Source organism: Notechis scutatus, chromosome 2, assembly GCF_049901735.1.
Source record: "Notechis scutatus isolate UNSWTSFEM ecotype Mainland chromosome 2, rNotScu1.2, whole genome shotgun sequence".
NCBI lineage: Eukaryota > Metazoa > Chordata > Lepidosauria > Squamata > Elapidae > Notechis > Notechis scutatus.
The window spans coordinates 174,620,294-174,641,897 of record NC_142010.1 but is presented as its reverse complement, the minus strand read 5'-3'; the positions used below and the strand labels follow the sequence as shown (position 1 = coordinate 174,641,897).

Here is a 21,604-nt window from a genome sequence, read left to right as displayed (position 1 = left end):
TAGAGAGATAATTAGTCCATTTGTGTACTGACTGGAATTTTATAAATTACACCAACACACACACACACACACACACACACACACACTATAGCGATAGTGATAATGTTAGCACTGATGATGTTACTTAGTTTGGGTAATGAAATGTCTTCAAGAAAACAACCAACCTCAGAGAGCACCAAGGACTCCTTGTTTCAATCCGGAGTTATAAATATTCTCCTTTATTGGTATTATATATTGAGAGAGAGAGAACTTCTATGGCTTATTTGACTTGAAATTTATTAGACCCTGGAGAACTTCTAAAAAGCCAATAGCATAATGTGCAAGGAGGAGGAGTAAGATTACATAATAAAAATAAATGTATTGTTGGAAAAACCTTTGAGCTATTGGCAGACATCAAGTGCTTTTGCCTTGATTTTATGGTGTGTTCTCTTGATTTTCTTTACTTTTCAGTTTTTATCAGACATGGATTGTAAAGACATTAGGTTAGAATAAGTAATGTTCTTTATATTTGCATATTTAAGAAAGGTTTTGAAAAATCAAGTGAAGCCTATTAAAATCAAAGTTTTATTCCATTATAAATATTAGAAGTACAGCAGCTCAGATCTTGGGTGAGGGAAGAAGTGCATGTTTTTTAAGAGGTTTAGAAAGGGGTAATTCACTTTCACTGATAACATTTTTTTTCTAAATGTACATATGTTATTTGCAATAAGCAATCCCAATAATTATAAATTAATAATGTTTAATAATTGAAACAATGCAATTATTGAACATATATTTGAAACTTTAGTTTTTTTCTAAATACTCTGTTTTTAAAATAAAAAAACTACAGTACTAGTTATCATAATGAATGAAAGGTAGATGAACTGTGATTGTTAGGGTTAGGATTAACCTGTGAACACAGGTTAAGCTTGGCTGGAAAGGCAATATTCAAATAATAGTGACATTATCAGAACGCGCATTTGTTAACAAACAAGGCATTTGAAAGATGCTTGGGTAGCTACTAGTCTTCTGTTAGGGAGACTAAAAGATTCTCCACGCTGTTTGGAGACACATACTGTAAAAGTTGAAAGCTATATATCTATTGTGAGTGGTTAAAGGAGAAATGTTTTCTTTGTGACTAGATAAAACTGCTGAGGTCCATTGTGAAGCAAGCTAATGTGATTAAGAATAGAAACATCTGGTCTGATTCAAAAAATATTCCGATTTCTGCTTTTTGTGGCATTCTGTTGAATTAAAATTACAAGCTTTCGCTGACCAACGTGAATTCTTACAATTGGAAAGATCAGATCGCCAATTCATTCTCAATATTGGATGTAGATTTTCTTAACTTTGAATGTGTAGTTTTTGTTTTCCTCAGAAAACTACCTACCAGTAATACCTTGCATTCATTTTCATGTTCCCTTAGTCACAGGACGTATGCTGAGAAAAAACTGAGAATTGCATTTATATTAAAAGTTTTAAGGCAGGTAGATGAATAAATGGAAGGTTTTTAAATGTTTTATTTTAAAAAATAATTTTGTTCAAATTAAATTTGTATACACGCTTGTGAGATTTAACTACAATTATACAATCCGTTACCAAAAACTAGTCTCTAGCGTTGCTATCCTATTTGTACTATGATGGTGCTATCCATTCAATGATGTCTGATTCTTTGTGATTCTATGGACCAGCTTCTCTACACATTTACTGATCTTGTATGGCTTTTTTCATTTCCTTTATACTCTGGCTGGGGGTGACTTTGATAGTATCCACTCACCCTGTTTTTGGCAGCATCATTTCCTCCTGCTGACCATTCCAAGGATAACTTCCTTTTCCAGTGAATTTGATAGGATGAGATGACTGAAATAAGTACCGTAACATAGAATTTTGTGATTGTGCATGGCAGCAATATGTCTGGTGCTGTATGCTCCAGTACTTAAGTTTTTGTCACCTTTGCTGACTGAGGAATCTTCAGGAACTTCTCCAAGACCACAGCTTAAGCAAGTCAATTTTTTTCCTGAATAGTTTTTTCATGGTCCAGCCATAGGTAGCTTTGGAAACACGATAGCGTGGAATAATCTCTTATTTAGTTGCCAGGCTGATGTCCTTGCTGTTCCACATTAAATTCTGGACGGCTCAGTCCCCAACTCCTCTCATGTTTTTACAGAATTTATTTTATTTCACTGGAGTTGGGCAGCCAATAAATACAATTTTTTTTTTCAAATCAAGAATGCTTTATATGCTCTGCTTTCCCATTATACTCCCGACATGAAAATAAACTGCATTTGCCAATAATTACCAGGTCTTCTGGACAGTTCTAGCATTTATTTGGTCATAAGCAGAAACTGCTCACAACAAATAATTGCTTTGCATCTGAAAGGAAGCTTCACACATTTTGTATGTGTATGGGTGTTTTAACCTGGGATTTACTTCAATACAAGGAAGTATTCTGTAAGAAGTAAAGGCTAATGTCAGACTTTAGACCAGGGCTTTCAAACTTCCGGCTCATGGGCTGGATGTATCATGCACTCGCCACGCCTACCCCCAGTTTAGTGAAGGGGGAAAAAGTCACATGACACTGTCGTGACTACATGAGTTTGACACCTCTGCTTTAGACTCTACATTTGAAGCAAGGACTGCAAGTTAATGCCTTGCAGAAGCAGGATTTGTGGTCAGAGTGGATCTGTTCCCTAGTGATTTGTATGGGGATAGACTTCATCTTTCTCCCTTTGATGGCTGATTGCATCCTGTCTACAGATTAGTCTCTCCTTCGTATATGCTGCTCTGAAATTATTCATTGTAGAGGTTAGTGACGAGAGCACCTTAGGTTCCCCAAAGCTTTGTTGTGAGTCTGCCTAATTTCAAACTACTTCAGCCATGATTGGCCCTTGATTTTATAAAACAGTCTCGAGAAGCAGATTATTTTAGATTTCTAATATAGCTACAAAATACCACAGGAGGCAGAGAGTTAGTTCAGTGACGCAGAATGTTCATAGAGCTCAAACATATATGCATGTCATGTTCCAAAACAACTTTAGAACATACAGCAGAATCTTCAGCTATTTAGGTATCTTTAAGTTTTTCAAGGAGACGTATAAATGCAGAGTTTGCATGAAGCACATTTGAAAATACGTATGTGCTTCTCTAGATCCACATTGCTATGGCTCTTGTTCATCTGTACAAGTGGCAAATCTAGTTCTGATGCTGTATGTGTGAAACAGCCCTTAAGTAATGTTGACCTATTGTAATCTTACAATGTTAAGTGTTGACCTAAATAATGCAACAAGTTGAAGATGAGGTAACAGGTCCTCCGTTGGCCATTGGTGCTGCAAAAAAGAAAAAAAGCAATGGTAAGCTGAGCTCTTCAGTGGATGTCAATTTAAGAATTGGCTATGAAGAACCATCTGTCAGGGTTCCAGAAAACCCCAACTCCAATTAAAAACTCTTGAGACAGTCATTTTCCTCAAAGTTTCCTTTTCTTAGAGTAGTTATATTGACACATCTGGGAAAACCCGAATCTGATAAGTTCTGGGTTTTCCTCCAATAAATACAAAATTACAAATCCACTCCCTGTACCCTTCATTCCATCACATGCCCCAATCATCATCCATTCCCTCTACTACTCAGCCAGGTGCAGGAATGACATGACCTTGACTTTAAAGAAGAATGCTATTATGTCTAACCACATATGCTCTATGAAATCCTCCTGATTTCCCATGCTCCAGAATGTGGCAGCGTGGAAGCTTCTGGTGCTAATACGGCTTCCAAATCTGACACCATCTACTTAATGTTTGCATGCCAGGCACAGTTTTAATTGCAGGATCATCATCAGGTGAAAAAGAAGCTACCTGAACCAAGTGGGGAAAGTCAAAATTAGTTGGATTTTGGAATTGCTACAAAGGAAGAATTTTGTTGACAGAAAAGAGATAAGTTTATAAAATTGGTATCGATGAGGATGAATGAAATGGGATGGCTAAACTTTCGCAAGTTTTATGTAACAATTTCAATAAAGGATAAAGGATGTCCAATAAAGGACGACCATGTTTCTTTGAAATTTATCCATACTCTATAAGCAACTTGTTTATAAATCGTGAATCATATGTCTTTCATCCATTGAGCAATTTTGGCCATAAATTAGTCTTTCCAATGTAGAAGGAACCTCTATTCTTGCCTTAACCATAGCAAAATAAACAACTCCTCCTGTATGTAGGATACTCTGATATTTTAATAAGTTTTATCAGAATTTGCTTTCTCTCGCACTATTCATATCATGTTACATCAAGCCAGTAGCTGGAAGGAGAAAGAATATTAGAGATCCTAAGTTTCATTTCATTTCTAACCTCCAGGAGCATCTGTTTTTGGGTCCTTCTTCTGTTCTTCCTGCAAGGCGGCCATTTTTGCTTCAGACGCATCAGCCAGAGCTTTCCACTCTTTGCGGTTATTGAGCAGTCTTTCATACATTGGCAGAATTTCAGGGTGGAACTGTGAAAATTCCTACATGAGCAAACAATAGGAAGAAGAATCCCAAATCAAGGGTCTCCAAGTTCTTTGGCAAAGACGAGCCTCCTGCAGTGGTTGTAGCCTTGACCAGTCCCTGTAATATCTCCTTGTTACAGGTAGTTTCAACTTAGGACCACAAGTGAGACCAGAATTTCTGTTGCTAAGCTGTTGTTGGGTGTGTTTGGATCCATTGTATAATCTTTCTTGCCACCGTTGCTAAGTGAAACACTGAGGTTATTAAGTTCGTAACACATTTGTTAAGTGAATCTGATTTCTACATTGCGTTTGCTGGCCAGAAGGTCGCAAACAGGAATCACATGACTCAGTGACACTGCAAACATCATTAACATATCTATGCTGGTTGACGAGAGTCCGAATTTTGATCAGGTGGCTGTGGGGATGCTGTAACAATTTTAAGGGTGAAAAACGGTCATAAGTCTCTTTTTTTCAGTCCCGTTTTAACTTTGAACATTCACTAAATAAATGTTTTTAAGTTGAAGCCTACCCATATAGCTATTTTGAACTCAGTTGCCGAAGCCATTGTCTTCCTATAAAGTCTGAACTGTATGAACATCATCAGCCAAACATTTGGGAGATAAATGTGGGTCATTTAGCTGTATGATTTTGATTTGAGGAACAAGGATAAGCTTAAACATGATTTGGGGCATAATTTCCCTTATTCGTTTTGAGGAGTTCCTCAGGAAAGCGAATTCCATTTCATTGTCATTTCAACCACCTTTTTCTTATAAGCTGCATTAAGCATCTGTTACACAGCAAAGATCTATCCAGGGTCAAAAGCATAATTTGCTTCAAGAAAAGATGGCTATCTTTAAGAATAAAACCTTTAATTGGAAATAAAAGACATTTTTCTGTTTTGCTTGATGATTTGCTTATTTATTGCAGTCATTGGAAATCCTAACCGACCCTATCATCCATTCATTAAGAATACTTTCCACAGAGAATAATATCAGAACCTGAAGCACAGATCTCTGGAAGACAAGATATTTTAGAAAGGAAGCAGTGAAGCTTTCTTGCTGATGGACATTTTCAAGATTGCAAAAACATTTTTCTCAAGCATCTCAAAACGATAGGTCAGTTGCCTTCCACACCTAGCAATGCAAATCATTTGCAAGTTCAATTACGTAATATCAAACAATATAAAATGAAGATACATGAAGTGCAATTCTTGCTGTTCTCTGAATTTCTCTGCTTGATTGTGGACTACCCATCTAGGTAACATCATCAGTATGGGAGAGTGTGGGTTTTTTTCATGTTTATATATAATAGCTTCCACTTTTTGTGGGAATATAGTTTTGGGGGCGTTTTTCTGGTCCCTACTTTGAGATGGCTCATTTTCAAACTTAATCCTTTTTTTCAAATTTCATCAGATTCTGTTTGTTTTTGGAGAGCTGCCTTGTTGACTGAGAAAGTCCAACCCATTTATACAATTTCTTTCCAACATCCCACTGGAGGGGATAGAAAGCTCAGAAAATGCTAGAATGCAACTCTAGATTCTCATTTTTAAAAATAGTGAACAAAAATGTTAATTAAAGGAAATGGAAATCTGCCTTCTAACTCCCAAAGGATTTGTACTAAGGTGCCATAAGCAGACATATTTATCTGCCTCAACCAAGTATAAGCAACCTAATGCCATCCAGATGGTTTGGATGACAATTCTTATAATCCCTTGCTCGTGTTTTCTGATGGGACATGAAATCCAAATCACCTAGAGCAGGGGTCTCCAACCTTGGCAACTTTAAGACTTGTGGACTCCAACTCCCAGAATTCCTCAGCCAGAAAAGCTGGCTGGGGAATTCTGGGAGTTGAAGTCCACAAGTCTTAAAGTTGCCAAGGTTGGAGACCCCTGACCTAGAGGGCATGAGGTTTTGTACAGTGACTTAAACTTAGTAAAGGTTCCTGGACCTAATAAATCAGATCATCAATCCACTTACCTGGTATACAAAGGTGCACACAAAGTCAATGAAACCAACTTGAAGTTTTGGGAGTTCAGCAGCTTTTCTTCTGTCCATCATAGGCTAGGACAAAATAGCAATGGTTGTTTTTGAATACACACATTTATTAAATCCTCTTAAGGAACAGAGTTTTGAAGTCTGAACTCTAGTGTTGTCATGAAACCTTAGGGTTTAAAACACACTCAATACAGGTAGTGCTTAACTTACAACCAGCCCAAAATTTATGTTGATATGTGAGACATTTGCCCCATTTTACGACCTTTCTTGCCACAATTGTTAAGAGAATCATTGCAAGCCGTTAAGTTAGTAACATGATTGTTAAAGAATCTGGCGTCCCCGTTGACTTTGCTTGTCCAAAGCTTTCAAAAGTTGACCGCATGATCTGGAGGCATCTCAACCATCATAACTATGAATCATTTTCCAAGCATCTGCATTTTGATCACATGACCATGGGGATGCTGCTTCAGTCGTAAGTGTGAAAAATGATCATAAATCACTTTTCTATTAGTGCCATTGTAACTTTGAACAGGTCACTAAACAAACTGTTGTAAGTCAAGAACTACCTGTAATGAGCCTCGTAACTTCTGTGGGATAAAGAGAACGATCCTGAATCAATTAAATGGAAAAAGGAAAATAATCAGTCTTGGGGGGGGGAAAAAGAGCTCATCTCAATCAAGTTTACTTTCTTCTCACATGAATGGCTGTTATTTACTCCCATCATGGCAAAGGAAGAAAAACATTTCTCTGTGTAAATAAATTTGGGTGATTTCCATTCAGTGACCACATTTGGTTTTGAAATTGGGTGAATTTCAGGATCAAATGATCTACAGAGGAGAGAGACCATCTGTCCTTGAACCATTTCTTCTCGGGGCATATCAGGAAAAACAAGGGGGGGGGAGTAGTAGTAACATATATACTAATAACAATAGCAATAGTGCAACAGAATAAGTTTAACTAAGTTTATCTTTATGTTAGCTTATTTGTAATGCTGTTGGTTATATTGGCATGCTTATAGTTATAAACCATCTTTATGTTTAGTTCATACATAATAATCTTAACCCTAACCCTAACCCTTTGCCCATTTTAATGAGGAAATATTAGAGTGAGAAAGATAAGTCTTTTTTCATCTTCATCTCTCTTTGGCCATGAAATGGGGTGAAACTATTGTTTCACTTGGAAAGGTCCCCAAATAGCTTCTACTATATATTCTAGCAAGGCTTTTATTTCAAATGTCCTGCAGGGCTGATGCCCACTGAATCAGAATTGAGCTAACTCTGGCTTTTCCTCCTGCTGGGAGGACATTTGGAAAGGAGGGCTGCCCACAGCATAGGATTTCACCTTCTAGGACTAGAAAGGTTAGCAGGGGGGGAAAAACAGAAGAAGGCAGGAAGCAAATCAATGACTATTTTTTAAAATGAACTTACAATAGGCTGTTGTTGAAGTACAGACATTTCCAGATCTCCCTGTTCCCAGAATTCAGCTGCTACAAGTAATGCCACCTGCATATGGGGGAAAAAACTTTTATGATGTTGGCATTCACATTTCACAACTCTTGTTGTTTTGTCCTATAAAATCATCACTATTAATTCTAACACTTGGAAGCATTCTATGTGTTTGCTTCTCTTCCCTTTTTTCTTTCCGAGATTTATGCGTATGTAAGACCATTGTTGTCAATGAGATTTTAAACCTTTAAAATTCGTACTGCATCACTTAATCATCTTAAACAACCTGAGATTATTACTTGTAAAAAACAAACCCCAGACGTCTGGAATATAATACTTTTTCACATCTGACTTGTTAAATAGATGTGTTACACCAGCTGTAAAATGTTTGGGTGGAATTTCTACCTGAGCTCCATCATCTAGAAGACTACAAGTGGATGTTGGAAAGACCAAAGCGATTAAGAAAAAAAACCCCACAATATAAAGCTTATATTATCTTATTGGGGCAGGATCCAGTCTTTTCTTTATGCTGTAGGGTCAACCCTTAATGTTTTGTTGAACACTACAAAGATGAAATGATTCAACTCTAGGATAAGAATACCTTATGTAGAATACCTTATGCCACCAGACTTGAAATTCTAGAACTAGAAAATCTTGAATTACGCCGTCTTCGGTCTGACTTAAGCATGGTATATAAAATCATACATTGCAATGTCCTACCTGTCAATGAATACTTCAGCTTCAACCATAACAACACAAGAGCACACAATAGATACAAACTCAAAGTAAACCGCACCAAACTTGATTGCAGGAAATACGACTTCAGCAACAGAGTGGTCAATGTCTGGAATACTCTACCCGACTCTGTAGTTTCTTCCCCAAACCCCAAAAACTTTAACCTTAGACTGTCTACTATTGACCTCACCCCTTTCCTAAGAGGTCTGTAGGGGGCGTGCATAAGCGCACCAACGTGCCTACCGTCCCTGTCCTATTGTTTCTCTTATTCTTCTTTTATTTTTCTTATATGTACCCATTTCATGTATTCAAAACCATGTATACACTTATACTTATTATCTTGTAAACAATTGGCAAATCAAATAAATAAATAAATAAATAAATAAAATAAGGAAAATGCACAATTCCGCAGATTGCTCTTAACATTTGAAGAAAAGACGCTGTGTGTGAAAGGCACCTGACCTTACTCTGGATTTCCCAGGGTTTTGCAATAGCGGATAAGTCACAGGCGGTCATCATCATAGCCCTGTAGAGAAGAAGCCAGAAGGGTACAGTGAGGAAATCTGTGCTTCTCTGTCCATTCACATTCACCCAAGCAGCAAAACCATTGCAACAAAACAAATTTCCAATCAGCTCTCCAAGGCAGATACACTCAGATCCTTACGAGGGTACCCAGAAGAACTGAGCCAAAAGGAAGCCATTGAAAAACAGGGAATTGTACCTTGGGAGGAAGCTATCTAGTAGAGAGGAAAGAAAGATGGCTCTAGAAGGCTTAGATACCTCCATCAGGTGAGTCTTAGGGTTCTGTATCAAAATGCTCACATTGTTTTATTGGAATTAAATTATTTTTTTAAAATGAGTTGGAATTAAAAATGGCACCTTGGTATGTTAAGAAAATGTATTTTCCTTCCACGACTCAGAGTTCATATCATAGTCCTACACATGTATAAGTTTTAGAAAGGACTGGGCAAAACCTCATCTTCCCAAGTATATGCTGATGGTCAGTATGCATGCGTATATGTAGCCTCCAGGTAGCCTCTGGCCAGATTGTCCAAGTTCTTTAAGGTTTTATGACTATTATATTTTAATTTACAGCAGTACTAGGAGTGTTAGTTCCAAAAGGCAGCTTTTAGAATTTTCTCATTCAACCCAAGTGACTTAAATGACTATAATGTAATCCCTCCTAGGGAGATTTAACATCACTAATTCTCAACTTTCTATATCCTAGGCCATACCCACAACTCTCTGAAAGAACCTACATTCTCATCAGATAGCCAATTTTTACAAAAAGACCCAATATGTACACACACACACACATACACACACACAAACACATTGTCAGGGCTCCAACAAATCCATCCTCATTCAAATCAAAAGTCTCTAGCCGCATCTCAGAGAAAAGTAACTTGATTTATTAGGAGTGGCCATGTTGGCGTAAGCTGGATGCAGTCAATACTAAATTACATCATACATTTCCCCTTGACCCTGGTCTTCCCCCACCCCCCACCCCCTGGATGTGACTTCTCCAATGGGACACATCCATCTCCAAGAGTCATCCATCATGCTCTCCAATACCCTTCTTATGCTCCGACAACTTTGGGTTACCGGGGTGATTATCTAGGCATTTAAGGAATGCCTTGTTTTCCCCCACTCCCTTTTTCTGGCAGCTAAAAAGACCAAAGGAGTATCTTTTTAGTTGACACACATATCTATATGTATTTATGCCTATATATACATACCCCACATACAGGTAGACCAAGTTTAGTACTAATATTTAACCTGATATAATGTGCCATTTTGTGTTTTTCATTGTTGCCATTTATATGTTTAGGCTTTTAAAAAGAGATTACTTACATAATAATCTCTTTCTTTGTGGTTTCCAGAGACAAATATTCAACCCACTTTTTCTGATCATTGTAGGTCTTCGACTGTTCAACTATTTTCTGAAACATTGTTCTCTTTCTTTAAAAAAAGATTGCAAATGGCAAACGAATAAGAAAAATCAATGTCTTTTTTTGTAGCTTGAGCACCATCAAAATTCACAGTAATTTTTTAGTAACTCAACAGTATCAAAGTATAAAAGTATAAAAGTCCTAGAAAGAAAAGGAATTCACAGGGGCCTCTTGGGCTCATTTCATTCTGATATAGATTCCACACCATCACCTTACCTATTAAAAATCAAACAAAAACTCTCTTTAATAGATAGATTGTCCATTGGATTAGCCCTAATATTGAAAGTGTGGAGCAGAATTTGCTATCGATGAAATATAAGCAACTTCCTGTTCTTCAATGCTTAAGCTGCATACATGTCTTGATACACCCTTGAATATTTTACAGACCCAAAGACAAAACAAAATATTGCCTTCATGTCAAGAAATCAGGGTCTTCCTTAATATTTACACGTTAATGCTATTCTGGGAGAATAAACCAATTCAATCTGTAGCTTGACTTTCCCCAGCACATTGAAGCTATATAGACTGTACTGTATGTAGAAAACACCACAATGTGATGTAGTGATTAAGGTGTTGGATTGAGTTCCGGGAAGCATCCTTGGCCATGAAAGCTAACTTTTAGCCAGTGATTTTCTCAGTCTTACCCAAAGCACAGGATACTGAGGGGATAAAATAAAGGAAACTGGCATGAAACTTGCATATTTGAGTGTCTAGTGCAGGGGTGTCAAACTGGATTTCTTTGAATGCCGGATCAGCATTGTAGTTCTCCTCCAGGGGCTGGCTGGGAGGCGGGGAGTTGGGATGGACACCAGTGGTGGGATTCATTTTTTTTTACTACTGGTTCTGTGAGCGTAGCTTGGTGGGCATGGCAGGGGAAGGATACTGTAAAATCTCCAGTCAGGTGTGGTATTTGCTGGTTCTCCAAACTACTCAAAATTTCCGCTACCGGTTCTTCAGAACTGGTCAGAACCTGCTGAATACCACCTCTGATGGACACCTCTTGAAGGACCTTGCCACCAAAACAGGGCGCGGGGGACTGTCTGTGCTCCCCCCCCCCGCACCTGATTTTGGCTACCAGAGGCAAGGCGGGCCAGTTCTTTGCTATTTCCAGGCTGACCCCATAGGCCAGATTTAAGAACCCCGTGGACAGGATCTGGCCCACAGGTCTTGAGTTTGACACTCTTGGTCTGGTGGAAAGAAAGATAGCAATGGGTAAATTCAACACTATCTGACACTTTAGGGCTTATATTCTTCTCCAAATTATACTTCAGATCCTCCTTATTGAGCAGAACCTAATTAGAGCAGACCAATTTTTTACATTATACAGGCAGTCCTTGACTTACAACAATTCATTTAGCAAACGCTCACAGTTACAACAGCACTGAAAAAAAGGGAGTTATGACCATGCTTCACACTTACAATCATTGTAACATCCCAGCAGTCAGGAGATCAAAATTCAGATGTTTGGCAACTGGCTGATATTTATGACCTTTGTTGTATCCCAGGGTGATGTGATCTCCTTTTATGACCTTCTGACAAGCAAAGTCAGTTGGGATGCCAGATTCACTTAACAGCCATGGGACTAACTTAACAACTGCAGTGATTCATTTAAGAACTGTGGCAAGAAAAGTCATAAAATGGGGCAAAACTCACTTCACAGCTGTCCCCCTTAACAACAGAAATGTTGGGCTCAGTTGTGGCCGTAAGTCGAGGACTACCTGTACTGAAACTACTTTGCTATTTCTTTCTTATTTGTGATGTTTCACTCAAAATGTAGCAATATTCTGAAGAACTGTGTCAAACAGGTGGGTTTGCTGTAGTAATTAATACATGATTCACTTACTTGAAATACAGTGCTAAATCGGTGGCTATAATGGCAATATCCATTAAGTGATTTACATGTTCATACTGCCTCCTGTTGAGATTCTGATAGATGTTCAGGGACTAAAAGGGAGAAATACATAAATCAGAGTGGAAGATTGAACCTAACAGGCATCATGTTGGGTGCCTCCAACTTTTCCTAATGGTATCTTTCTTTAAAGCCTAGTTGTCAAGTGCAATAGACCAAGGCCCCACGTTAAGTTCCAAAATGATTTATTGCTCATGCCTGTGCAACAGGAATCTAGTCAACTAATAGCACTATTTTGGCATTAGTTAAGAATTAACTGAATCCAAGGGGCATTGGACTTAGATCATTTGTGGCTATTAGCGATGCTAGGTTCTAATAAACAATTTGGTTTCAGAAAAAAACTATCCTGTAATCTGCAACTCTTACACTGCAAAAACATATGGACTACACAACTCAATCAGGGCAAAGCAATAGACGCAATCTACATAGACTTCATGGGCTGCAGCTGTGAGGACCGTATAAAAGGACAAACTACGCATAGGTCAGTGCTGGAAGCAAAGTGTGAACATATTTCTAGTCTATCAGTTCTTATCTGAGTTCTGGCGTCCTTCCCAGTGTGTGTATTTCAATATCTGCAGAAGTCTTCAAGCCCTTATCCTGCCTTGTCTCATTAATTCTTCAGTGTGGTTTGTGTTGTTTTTTTTCTATTTATAATTTATATGTATTTTGAGTTTGAACGGAAGTTTTTCCTTTTCACAACTGTTTGTGTGGGAGTTTTTTCACCAGTCAATGATAATTGGACCTTTAAAGCCAAGTTGGAGGAATTAAAGGGACTTCACCTGTTTTTGTGACTTTGTTGCTTTTGTATCCCACCCTGGGTCATCACATAGATACTGAGAAGATATACTAATTCTTTTTCATAGGTTCAAGGCCTAAACATTTATTTCTTACACAGACAGACAGACAGACAGACAGATATAAACACATTATAATCTCATCCTTTATTGTGGGCTTTTACTGATGGTTTTCCAGAAGCCAATGGAAACATTTTCCAGAAGCCAATGAAAAGTGATCAGATTAACTGAACTGATTAGCTGAACTTGTACTCAATGATCTCTCCTCTGCTACTATGTGCTAAGAATATAGAAAAATGTAACTAAACACCTTTATCATTTGGAAAGAACAACATAAAGATGAACAAGTTGGATCATGTTATGATACTCAACTTTCCCTCTACCTCAACTTTCACGATTTCTATTTTTCCACCAATTGATCCAACATTCTGAAACTACTGAACAAGAGTTTTTACTGGTGTTTTATTTGGTAGTTCTCCAAATATTTTGCAGACTCGATTTTGAAGTGTGCTGATGCCTCTCATTCCTCAGGACACTTCTACCAGTTTGCCATCTGTTTCATTCCCATCTCCTAGCTGAAGATAATTTTCTTCACTTTTCTCAGCTTGAAATGCTGCTTTCCAAGTGGCTGTTGTATTAAATGCCCTCATTTTTAATTTTAGTACTGATAATCTAAATTTTGAAACAAAGTGCTCTAGCATAAATTCCCAATTAACTGGCTTAAATGATCCATTAATATTAAGCACGTGTGTGCCTTGAACCATCTGATAAAATGATTAATTGAACCTGGTAGTTGTTGAATTGTTAACGAGCCAATTTTATTTTCTATTAACAGTATATTAACATGGGAGTTAAATTCCGTCTCAAGGTAGGCTATGCTACTTGGAAGCTGAAAGAATTGACTTCTTTAAATCCTGCATCTGAGAAGGAAAAAGAATGGATGCTTTGATGGATGCTTTGTCATTGGTGCAAAGTTTTAAACCAATTATTAATTCCAATCAAAATTTGAGTTGTGTCTAATACCAATCACCGTTTCATAAAAGCAAAACATGGATCCACCCAATTACTTCTGCCATTCAAAATATTGGTCACCCACCTCCTCTGAGAGCAGAAATTTGCCAAATTCCAAATGGTGTCTCTCTAGAATGGATGAGCCATGAAGTTTTGCCAAGGGATTTTGAGATCTGTTAGCAAACACCAGAGAAGATTAGAGAATGGAATCATTACAAGAATGCCAAATACTTCTTTATTTCTATCCTCAAGCTTGCAAACGATTGCTTTGGGACTGGAAGTACAAGAACAGCAACCAGACATTGCTCGAATCTTTGATGAAGAAAGCTCTTGTTAAAATTATGATTTCCCTGAGTTGTGCTATAACTATTTTATGATACATTTTATTATGGTTCATTGGTTCCAAGACACTTTACAAAGCTATTGATAACATGCAAACTACACAGAACTGGAACAATGAGAATATCAGCTATAAAATTTCTAAGCCGCAAAAACAGCAAACAGATATTTAAATACAAATATACTTTAGAAGCATATATTTCACCATGGCACAGCTGAATATCTACCGTATCATTCTTTTTCTGCATCATTCTTTATGCAAGAAGGGATACATTCATGTGAGGAAGGCCTCAACTTTTTAAAAATGGTAGTTTTTGAAGTTTTAAAATATATCTAGGGACGCTATAAGCCATCAGAAATACGAGCAATGCTACAGATATCAGATCTGGGCTGCAAAATCTGATGACTACAAAAAGATTTAGGAACCCTCTGGTGCCATCTAGTGATCCTCTGGAATGGATTATTGCCTCCCACATCTGGTAGGTGTTGACAAGGTGTGTCCATGGGGTTTAGGGTGTCTGGAACCCCTGCATCAGAATTTTTCTGCCTCGTTTCACTTTTCTTTTAAATTGAAGGCCATCATGTTGCTAAACAAGCGCCATTCACCCCTTCCTCCCCAGTACCATCTTTCCCAGAATGCCTCTCAGAAAATAAAAATACTCACTGAAGTGCAACCCGGTGTTGTACATTGTCTGGTGATCTCAAGAAAAAAGCTAAATGAGCATCATTTCAAATACCCCTTTATTACAAAGCTGAGCCCACCAAGGGAGAGAGTGGACCTTGGCTTTAGCATTGTGCTTGCTTTTACTTGTATGGGAGCAGGGAGGAGCACTGTGAGTGGATGCTTCTGCCATCACAAAAAGGGTTTTGCTCTTTGAGAATTTGTAATGGTTGGAGTAGGGATGCGGTGGCTCAGCGGCTAAGACGCTGAGCTTGTCGATCAGAAAGGTCGGCAGTTCAGCGTTTTGAATCTCTAGCACCATGTAACGGAGTGAGTTCCCATTATTTGTCCCAGCTTCTGCCAACCTAGCAGTTCGAACGCATGTAAAAATGCACGTAGAAAAAATAGGAACGACTTTGGTGGGAAGGTAACAGCGTTCCGTGCACCTTCGGTGTTTAGTCATGCCGGCCACATGACCACGGAGACGTCTTCGGAGAGCAGCTTTGTAATGGAGATGAGCACCACCCCCTAGAGCCAGAAACGACTAGCACGTATGTGCGAGGGGAACCTTTCCTTTACCTAATGGTTGGAGTTGTCTTTGGAGAAGGTGAGGAGCTAAAATACTTCTCGAAGAGCTGGGTACTATTTCTGCACAATTGAAAGTCTTGTGGGTATGCAAGAGGAAAATCAAATGTTTCTGAAATACAGTAGTTAACTACCCTGTTTCTCCAACAATACGGCCTCCCCCAATAGGAAATCCCAGCATGTTTTATAGGCATGAAATGAAATTAAGCCCCTCCCCCCAAATTAAGGCCTATATTAAAACATGCGAAATGGGGGGGAATGGTGGGGGGGCTTGCTGTTAGGAAATACTTTTGCTGCACACCCGGATATGGTGCTGCCTGCGTTGACCCCGATATGAAGTGCCCCACCAACGCTGAGGTCAACATCCAAGCCATCGCTGCCCGCCCGCCCAAAGGTGCAAGGGGGGGGGGAATTAAGTCACCCCCGAAAAGACGGCCTAGCCGTCAGTTAAAACCAAGTGATAGAAATCCTAGAACTGTCACTGAGAAGCAGCATGTGATTCTCCATTAATGTGTAAGTGGACACCAGCAGTTTTTCTTATGTGCACGAAGAATCATTTGACTTTTGGGGGAGCAGCCTGTAGAATTTAATATGAAATCTATTCTGAAACAACAGATCCCAATATAAATTGCATTGATAATAAAAGAGCACTTACTTCATCTGATAAAGATTGTTAGTTCCTCGGTGGTCAATATCATGACACAAAGCTGCAGTGACCATGGCAAAGGCTTCAAGATCTGTGTAGTACTGCTTCAATTTACCTGTCTATATAAAGCAAAACTCTCAGATTCCTTTTTTTTAAAAAGACCATCAGATTTAGCTTTTATTTTGTTAAGATACTTTTTAAAAAAAACATGCAGGCTGAATTTTCATTGCTATTCATATCACAAGCTATCTTAGTTTTTTGCATTAAAATTAAATGAAAGTAGAACTTGCATTCAAAAATGTTAAAAGAGCTTGCATATTTGTGGTCATCCGTTTGTAACCCATAAAGCCCTTTCCAGAATCAGTGGAACTAAACATTTTGGCCTTTATTTTGCCTTTTGTGTGTGGGTGTAATTGAGCATATTTTAAGAATCAGAAGCCTTGAGGAGGCTTAACTAAGTCATCTTGACATTCCTAAATCTGCATCCGAATAAAGATAATTGCCACCAAAGTGCTTGAAATATTATGACTGTGATTTTTGTATAAAGCTCCTTATCAACTAATCTATATACATACATACATACATACATACATACATACATACATACATATTTGTTTTCTTAAGTTTTCACGGGTATTTTATATGCATGGTATTCAGCTTTGTTCGGGTATTTTCCCACATCATTATAGTTGTGCTTTTAAAGTTGTAGCAACGTTTTGGCAGAATCTCATCTGCCATCATCAGGCTTCTGTATACATACATACATACAAACATACAAACATACAAACATACAAACATACATACATACGTACATACGTGTGTGTGTGTGTGTGTGTGTGTGTATGTGTGTATGTATGTATATATATATATTTTGTTTTCTGAGGTTTTCGCGGGTATTTGTATGTGGATCTTTGGTTTTTTGGGTTTTCTCCCACATAAAATTGGAAGTATTTTGGCGACGTTTCAACGAAATCTCATTCGTCGTCTTCAGGCTTGTGTCTTCGGTTTTGTGCTTCTTGGAGTAATGTGAGCTTGCAGCTGTTTTTTCTTTTAACTGCCAGTGGGAGTGCCGCTTGACTGGGTATATATATATATGAAATACCACTCACACATCATCACAAAATCTCCAGAATCATAAAACCTATAAACTTGGAATTTGACACGTATGTTCCTCTTGGCTTCTAGATGCTCACTAAGAAAGGATTTTTTGAAATCACCATCAGAGCATTAGTATTTCATATATTATTATTAACATGCTCTGATGCTAAGGAGTTCTACTCCTCCTCCCCACCTGAAAAGAAATCTGTTTCAAATGCAAAACACAAGCAGAGGAGAGGAGTTTCAGTTTCAGTTTTAGTTTCACCGCAGGAACCAGCTTTAGTACAGAACAGTTGAGCTAAGCCACGCCCAGGCTCCTTGGTGTCTCCTTCTTGCTCACACAGCAAATACTATTCCAATTTCCATGTTTCAGTTTCCAAACAACCCTCAACTCTCTCACACACACTGACAGGATGCCAGATGAGTACTGGTGGATGCTGGAAGGCAGGGGCACATTTTTTGCCCCCTTATTTCCCCCCCAAAAAACTAAGCCCAGTCACATAGTTTCATAGCGAAGCACGGGTATAGAGCTAGTTTCTTGATAAATGATGGAATATCTGAATCTGGGCTCTTAAGCCAGAATGAGGTTGGAAAATCTGAGCTAAAAATTGTTGTAGATACTTAGACAAATTAAGAATTTCAGAGTGGGGTGAAAGATATGAGTTTCACTGTTTTAAGAGCAAAGACAATTATATACTAGTTAAATGGTAGAAGTAAGAGTTTCATCTGGGAATGACAGTGGCTCTAAACTGAAACCGTCCCTACAGAAGGCTCAGTAAACTCAGACGTACCATAAGAAGGGTAAACATAGTCTGTGCAACATTGAAGCCATGGCGCCAGTTGTGATAGGTAATCTTTCGGTAACCCTTACTGACTGAAAAAACAAACCTCACCAGGACCTGTGAAAATAAAAAGAGTTAATCAGTGTAGACCAGTTTTATGTGCCACAATTTTCTCAAAAGGAGGAAAGAAACTGCCCCCTCCCTCCCAAAAAACGTTTCTTATCCAATTTTTGGTATTCAGATGTTCAGGAGGAATATATTATATCTTACAACAGTTGATTCAGTGACAGTTCGAAGTTACAAAGGCAGTGAAAAAAGTGACTTATGACCATTTTTCACACTTACGATTGTTTCAACATAACCATGATCACATGATTTACATTCAGATGCTTGACCACTGGTTCATATTTATGACAATTGTAGTGTGCCAGGAATCATGCGGTCACCTTTTGCGACCTTCTGACAAGCAAAGTCCATGGGAAAGCCAGATTCATGTAACAACCGGGTTACTAATTTAACAACTGCAGTGATTCACTTAACAAACATGGAGAAAAAAATTGTAAAATAGAGCAAAACTCACTAACAAATTTCTCACTCAGCAACATAAATGGTGGACTCAATTGTGGTGGTAAGTCAAGGACTACCTGTACCTCTTTTTTCCTTAGTGACCCCATAATTTATTTTATTCATTAATTTGGATCACCGATGCCTGAACTGTTAACTTAAAATTTTGAAGCAGTTTATAATCTAAATAAAATGCATTAGGGCATACACATTACTAAGGAAGGCTGAAAGCATACACATGTTTTCTCCTAGGCCTCCACCTTCAATGGCCAGTTGGTTTCTAAATCTTGGGAACTCAGTAAGTTTCAAAAGAACTTTGTAGAAGTTTTAGAAGATGTTAGCCTGAAATGGCTACTAGGGAAGCCCCAATTTAGACTTAGTAGTTATTTATACTACTAACTGTCTCTCACGGGTAATTGCCAGATTGATGAAGATCCAAAGAGGATTTGGTAATCCTCCTGCAGATTATATGATGCCTTGCCTGGAGGCTTACAAAAACAAGTATGCAATTCAGTGGTGGGATTCAAATTTTTTTTACTACCGGTTCTGTGGGTGTGGCTTGGCAGGGGAAGGATACTGTAAAATCGTCAGTCAGAGGTGGTATTTCCCGGTTCGTCGAACTACTCAAAATTTCCACTACCAGTTCTTCAGAACTGGTCAGAACTTGCTGAATACCATCTCTGATGCAATTGATTGTTAACTAACTTCCAAGTATTGGTTGATTGGCATTTCCCTGTCCTCCACAGTTGGTCAAAAAGTGTTAGCCAACACTGATTGGCTGATGGATTGTATGCTTGTAAACATGTTGTGTTCATCTTGGCTTTCAAAAATTGATGGAGGAGAACAACCTGAAGCATTACTCAAGAACCTATAAATTGCAATTAGAGATTTTGGGTAGAGAAAGTCTGGCCAGCTGGAATTTCCCAGGGGTTCTGGTTCTACTGAGAAGCACAATCATTACTCAAGGAGCAGGATATTTCAAATCTACATGCAATTCTAAGATGCTCCTACTATCCCTCAGATAATTTACATTCAATATGTATATGTGACTTCCTATTCCCTCTCTGTACAGATTTTTTTTTTTTTTGCTTTATTTTGTACCACCTTGGTGGAATGGCTAAGGTTTTGGCGCATGACTTGGAACACCTAGGTTTAATTCTACTCTCACACAGGGAAGCCTACAAGATGACATTGGGATAAGTAACTACCTCTCAATGCAATCTATCCCCTAGAGTTGTAGGAAAATTTGGAGGAGAAAAGCGATGAATTCTGCTTTGAACTACTGAAAGAAATGTGGGATATAATCCAAGCAGACAAATTCCTTTTAAAGAGACAACTCATTTGTAAAAAGTTCAAAATGCCACCGTCCACTTAATAGTAGATGAGTACAAAGCCACAGTGTGCTCATTACTCTTTTTTTTTTTAATTCTCCACATTTGAAGAAGGGTCTGCAAAAATGTTACCATTTACCTCCTGTGGAATTTGGAATTTTTTCACCACTCCAAGCTCATAATACATTTGAATGCCACATTTTACAAGGTCAAGTTCAGTCCATTCGAAATCAGAAAAGTGAAAGGCATAGATTTCACATTCTTCAGGGTCTGGAAGCATTTCTTTCTGGGGGCAAAAAACAAGTTTAGATTAGTTTAGTTTAGAACCCAGAGTGAAAGCTATAAGGCTTTGCTCTCTGAACTGCCATAAAAATAGTGACTATGCTTGCATCTAATGCTACTTAATGAGTTTGCAAACAATGCAATAATTGGAATGCACCAAACTAAACTTAGTTCAAATAGACTTCTGTTCAACTCCTGTCCTGCAAAACAGCTTTGCCAGCATTTAATCTTACTATTCCAAGATCTTGATTTGCTAATGTTTGCAAAAATGGAATTGCAGTTTATGTAAGCTTTTGTTAATTAATCAGAGCTTGTGATCAATGATATGGTCAGACAGGAAGACAACTCATAGCTAGTTTTTTGGTCTGGATTTGTGTTGCATTTAAATAACTGTCTTGCCTGTTTCCGGATGTTTGTTTTCCTGCCATTCCACCTCTAGTGTGTCATATGTTTGCATATGATTGTCCATTCCTGCAATGAGCCAGGACCAATACTTGTATTCTATGACTACTATGGACAAATGAGGCCAGTGTTTTCCTCAGTAATGTGTTTGCTTTTCTAAAAATGTGGAATGTTTTTTTCTGTCACCATATTAATGCTACATCTATATTGCCTGAGGTGAGCTGAGCTTCTTGATCCATGCGAAACATGTCAATAAGTGAAATTGGAAAGTTCTCTCAGAGGAAACACTTTGCTGAAATTAATACTTTTTGCAAACAATTTTCATTATTTCGATAAAACTCATGAGTGAAATAGTGAGGTGAGTTTTCATTAAAGTCTAGAAAAATGTCTGTGATGAATAGGGTCAATCAATTTTTTTTTGCCTTGTCAAATAATAACAATTGATATTTACTTAGCTGAAGCACACTTTATATGCATCAAAGGAGACATATCAGGAAAGACAAACCTCTAGGACAACCCTCTGCACAAAGAAGGCATCCTTATTTCATCCTGGATAGATGGTTGCCCAATCTTTTCTTGGAAACCTCCAGTGAGAGAGCACCCGTAATTCCAGGAAGCG

At 38.2% G+C, this 21,604-nt stretch overlaps 1 protein-coding gene across 1 annotated transcript in view; it reads right to left on the bottom strand.

Annotated features, from left to right (window-relative positions):
• Positions 1–1,481: 1,481 nt before the first annotated feature.
• PDE6B (phosphodiesterase 6B) overlaps positions 1,482–21,604 on the bottom strand; it is a 36,747-nt gene continuing 16,624 nt past the window's right edge. The window contains exons 12-22 of the mRNA XM_087957446.1: positions 20,441–20,587; positions 18,416–18,523; positions 16,536–16,645; positions 14,381–14,468; positions 12,425–12,525; positions 10,484–10,591; positions 9,092–9,155; positions 7,877–7,951; positions 6,432–6,515; positions 4,320–4,473; positions 1,482–3,305 (exon numbers count right to left, since the gene is read on the bottom strand). Of these exons, the coding sequence (XP_087813572.1) occupies positions 3,250–3,305; positions 4,320–4,473; positions 6,432–6,515; positions 7,877–7,951; positions 9,092–9,155; positions 10,484–10,591; positions 12,425–12,525; positions 14,381–14,468; positions 16,536–16,645; positions 18,416–18,523; positions 20,441–20,587 (1,095 nt within the window). The 3' untranslated portion in view covers positions 1,482–3,249. The remainder of the gene's footprint in view (positions 3,306–4,319; positions 4,474–6,431; positions 6,516–7,876; positions 7,952–9,091; positions 9,156–10,483; positions 10,592–12,424; positions 12,526–14,380; positions 14,469–16,535; positions 16,646–18,415; positions 18,524–20,440; positions 20,588–21,604) is intronic.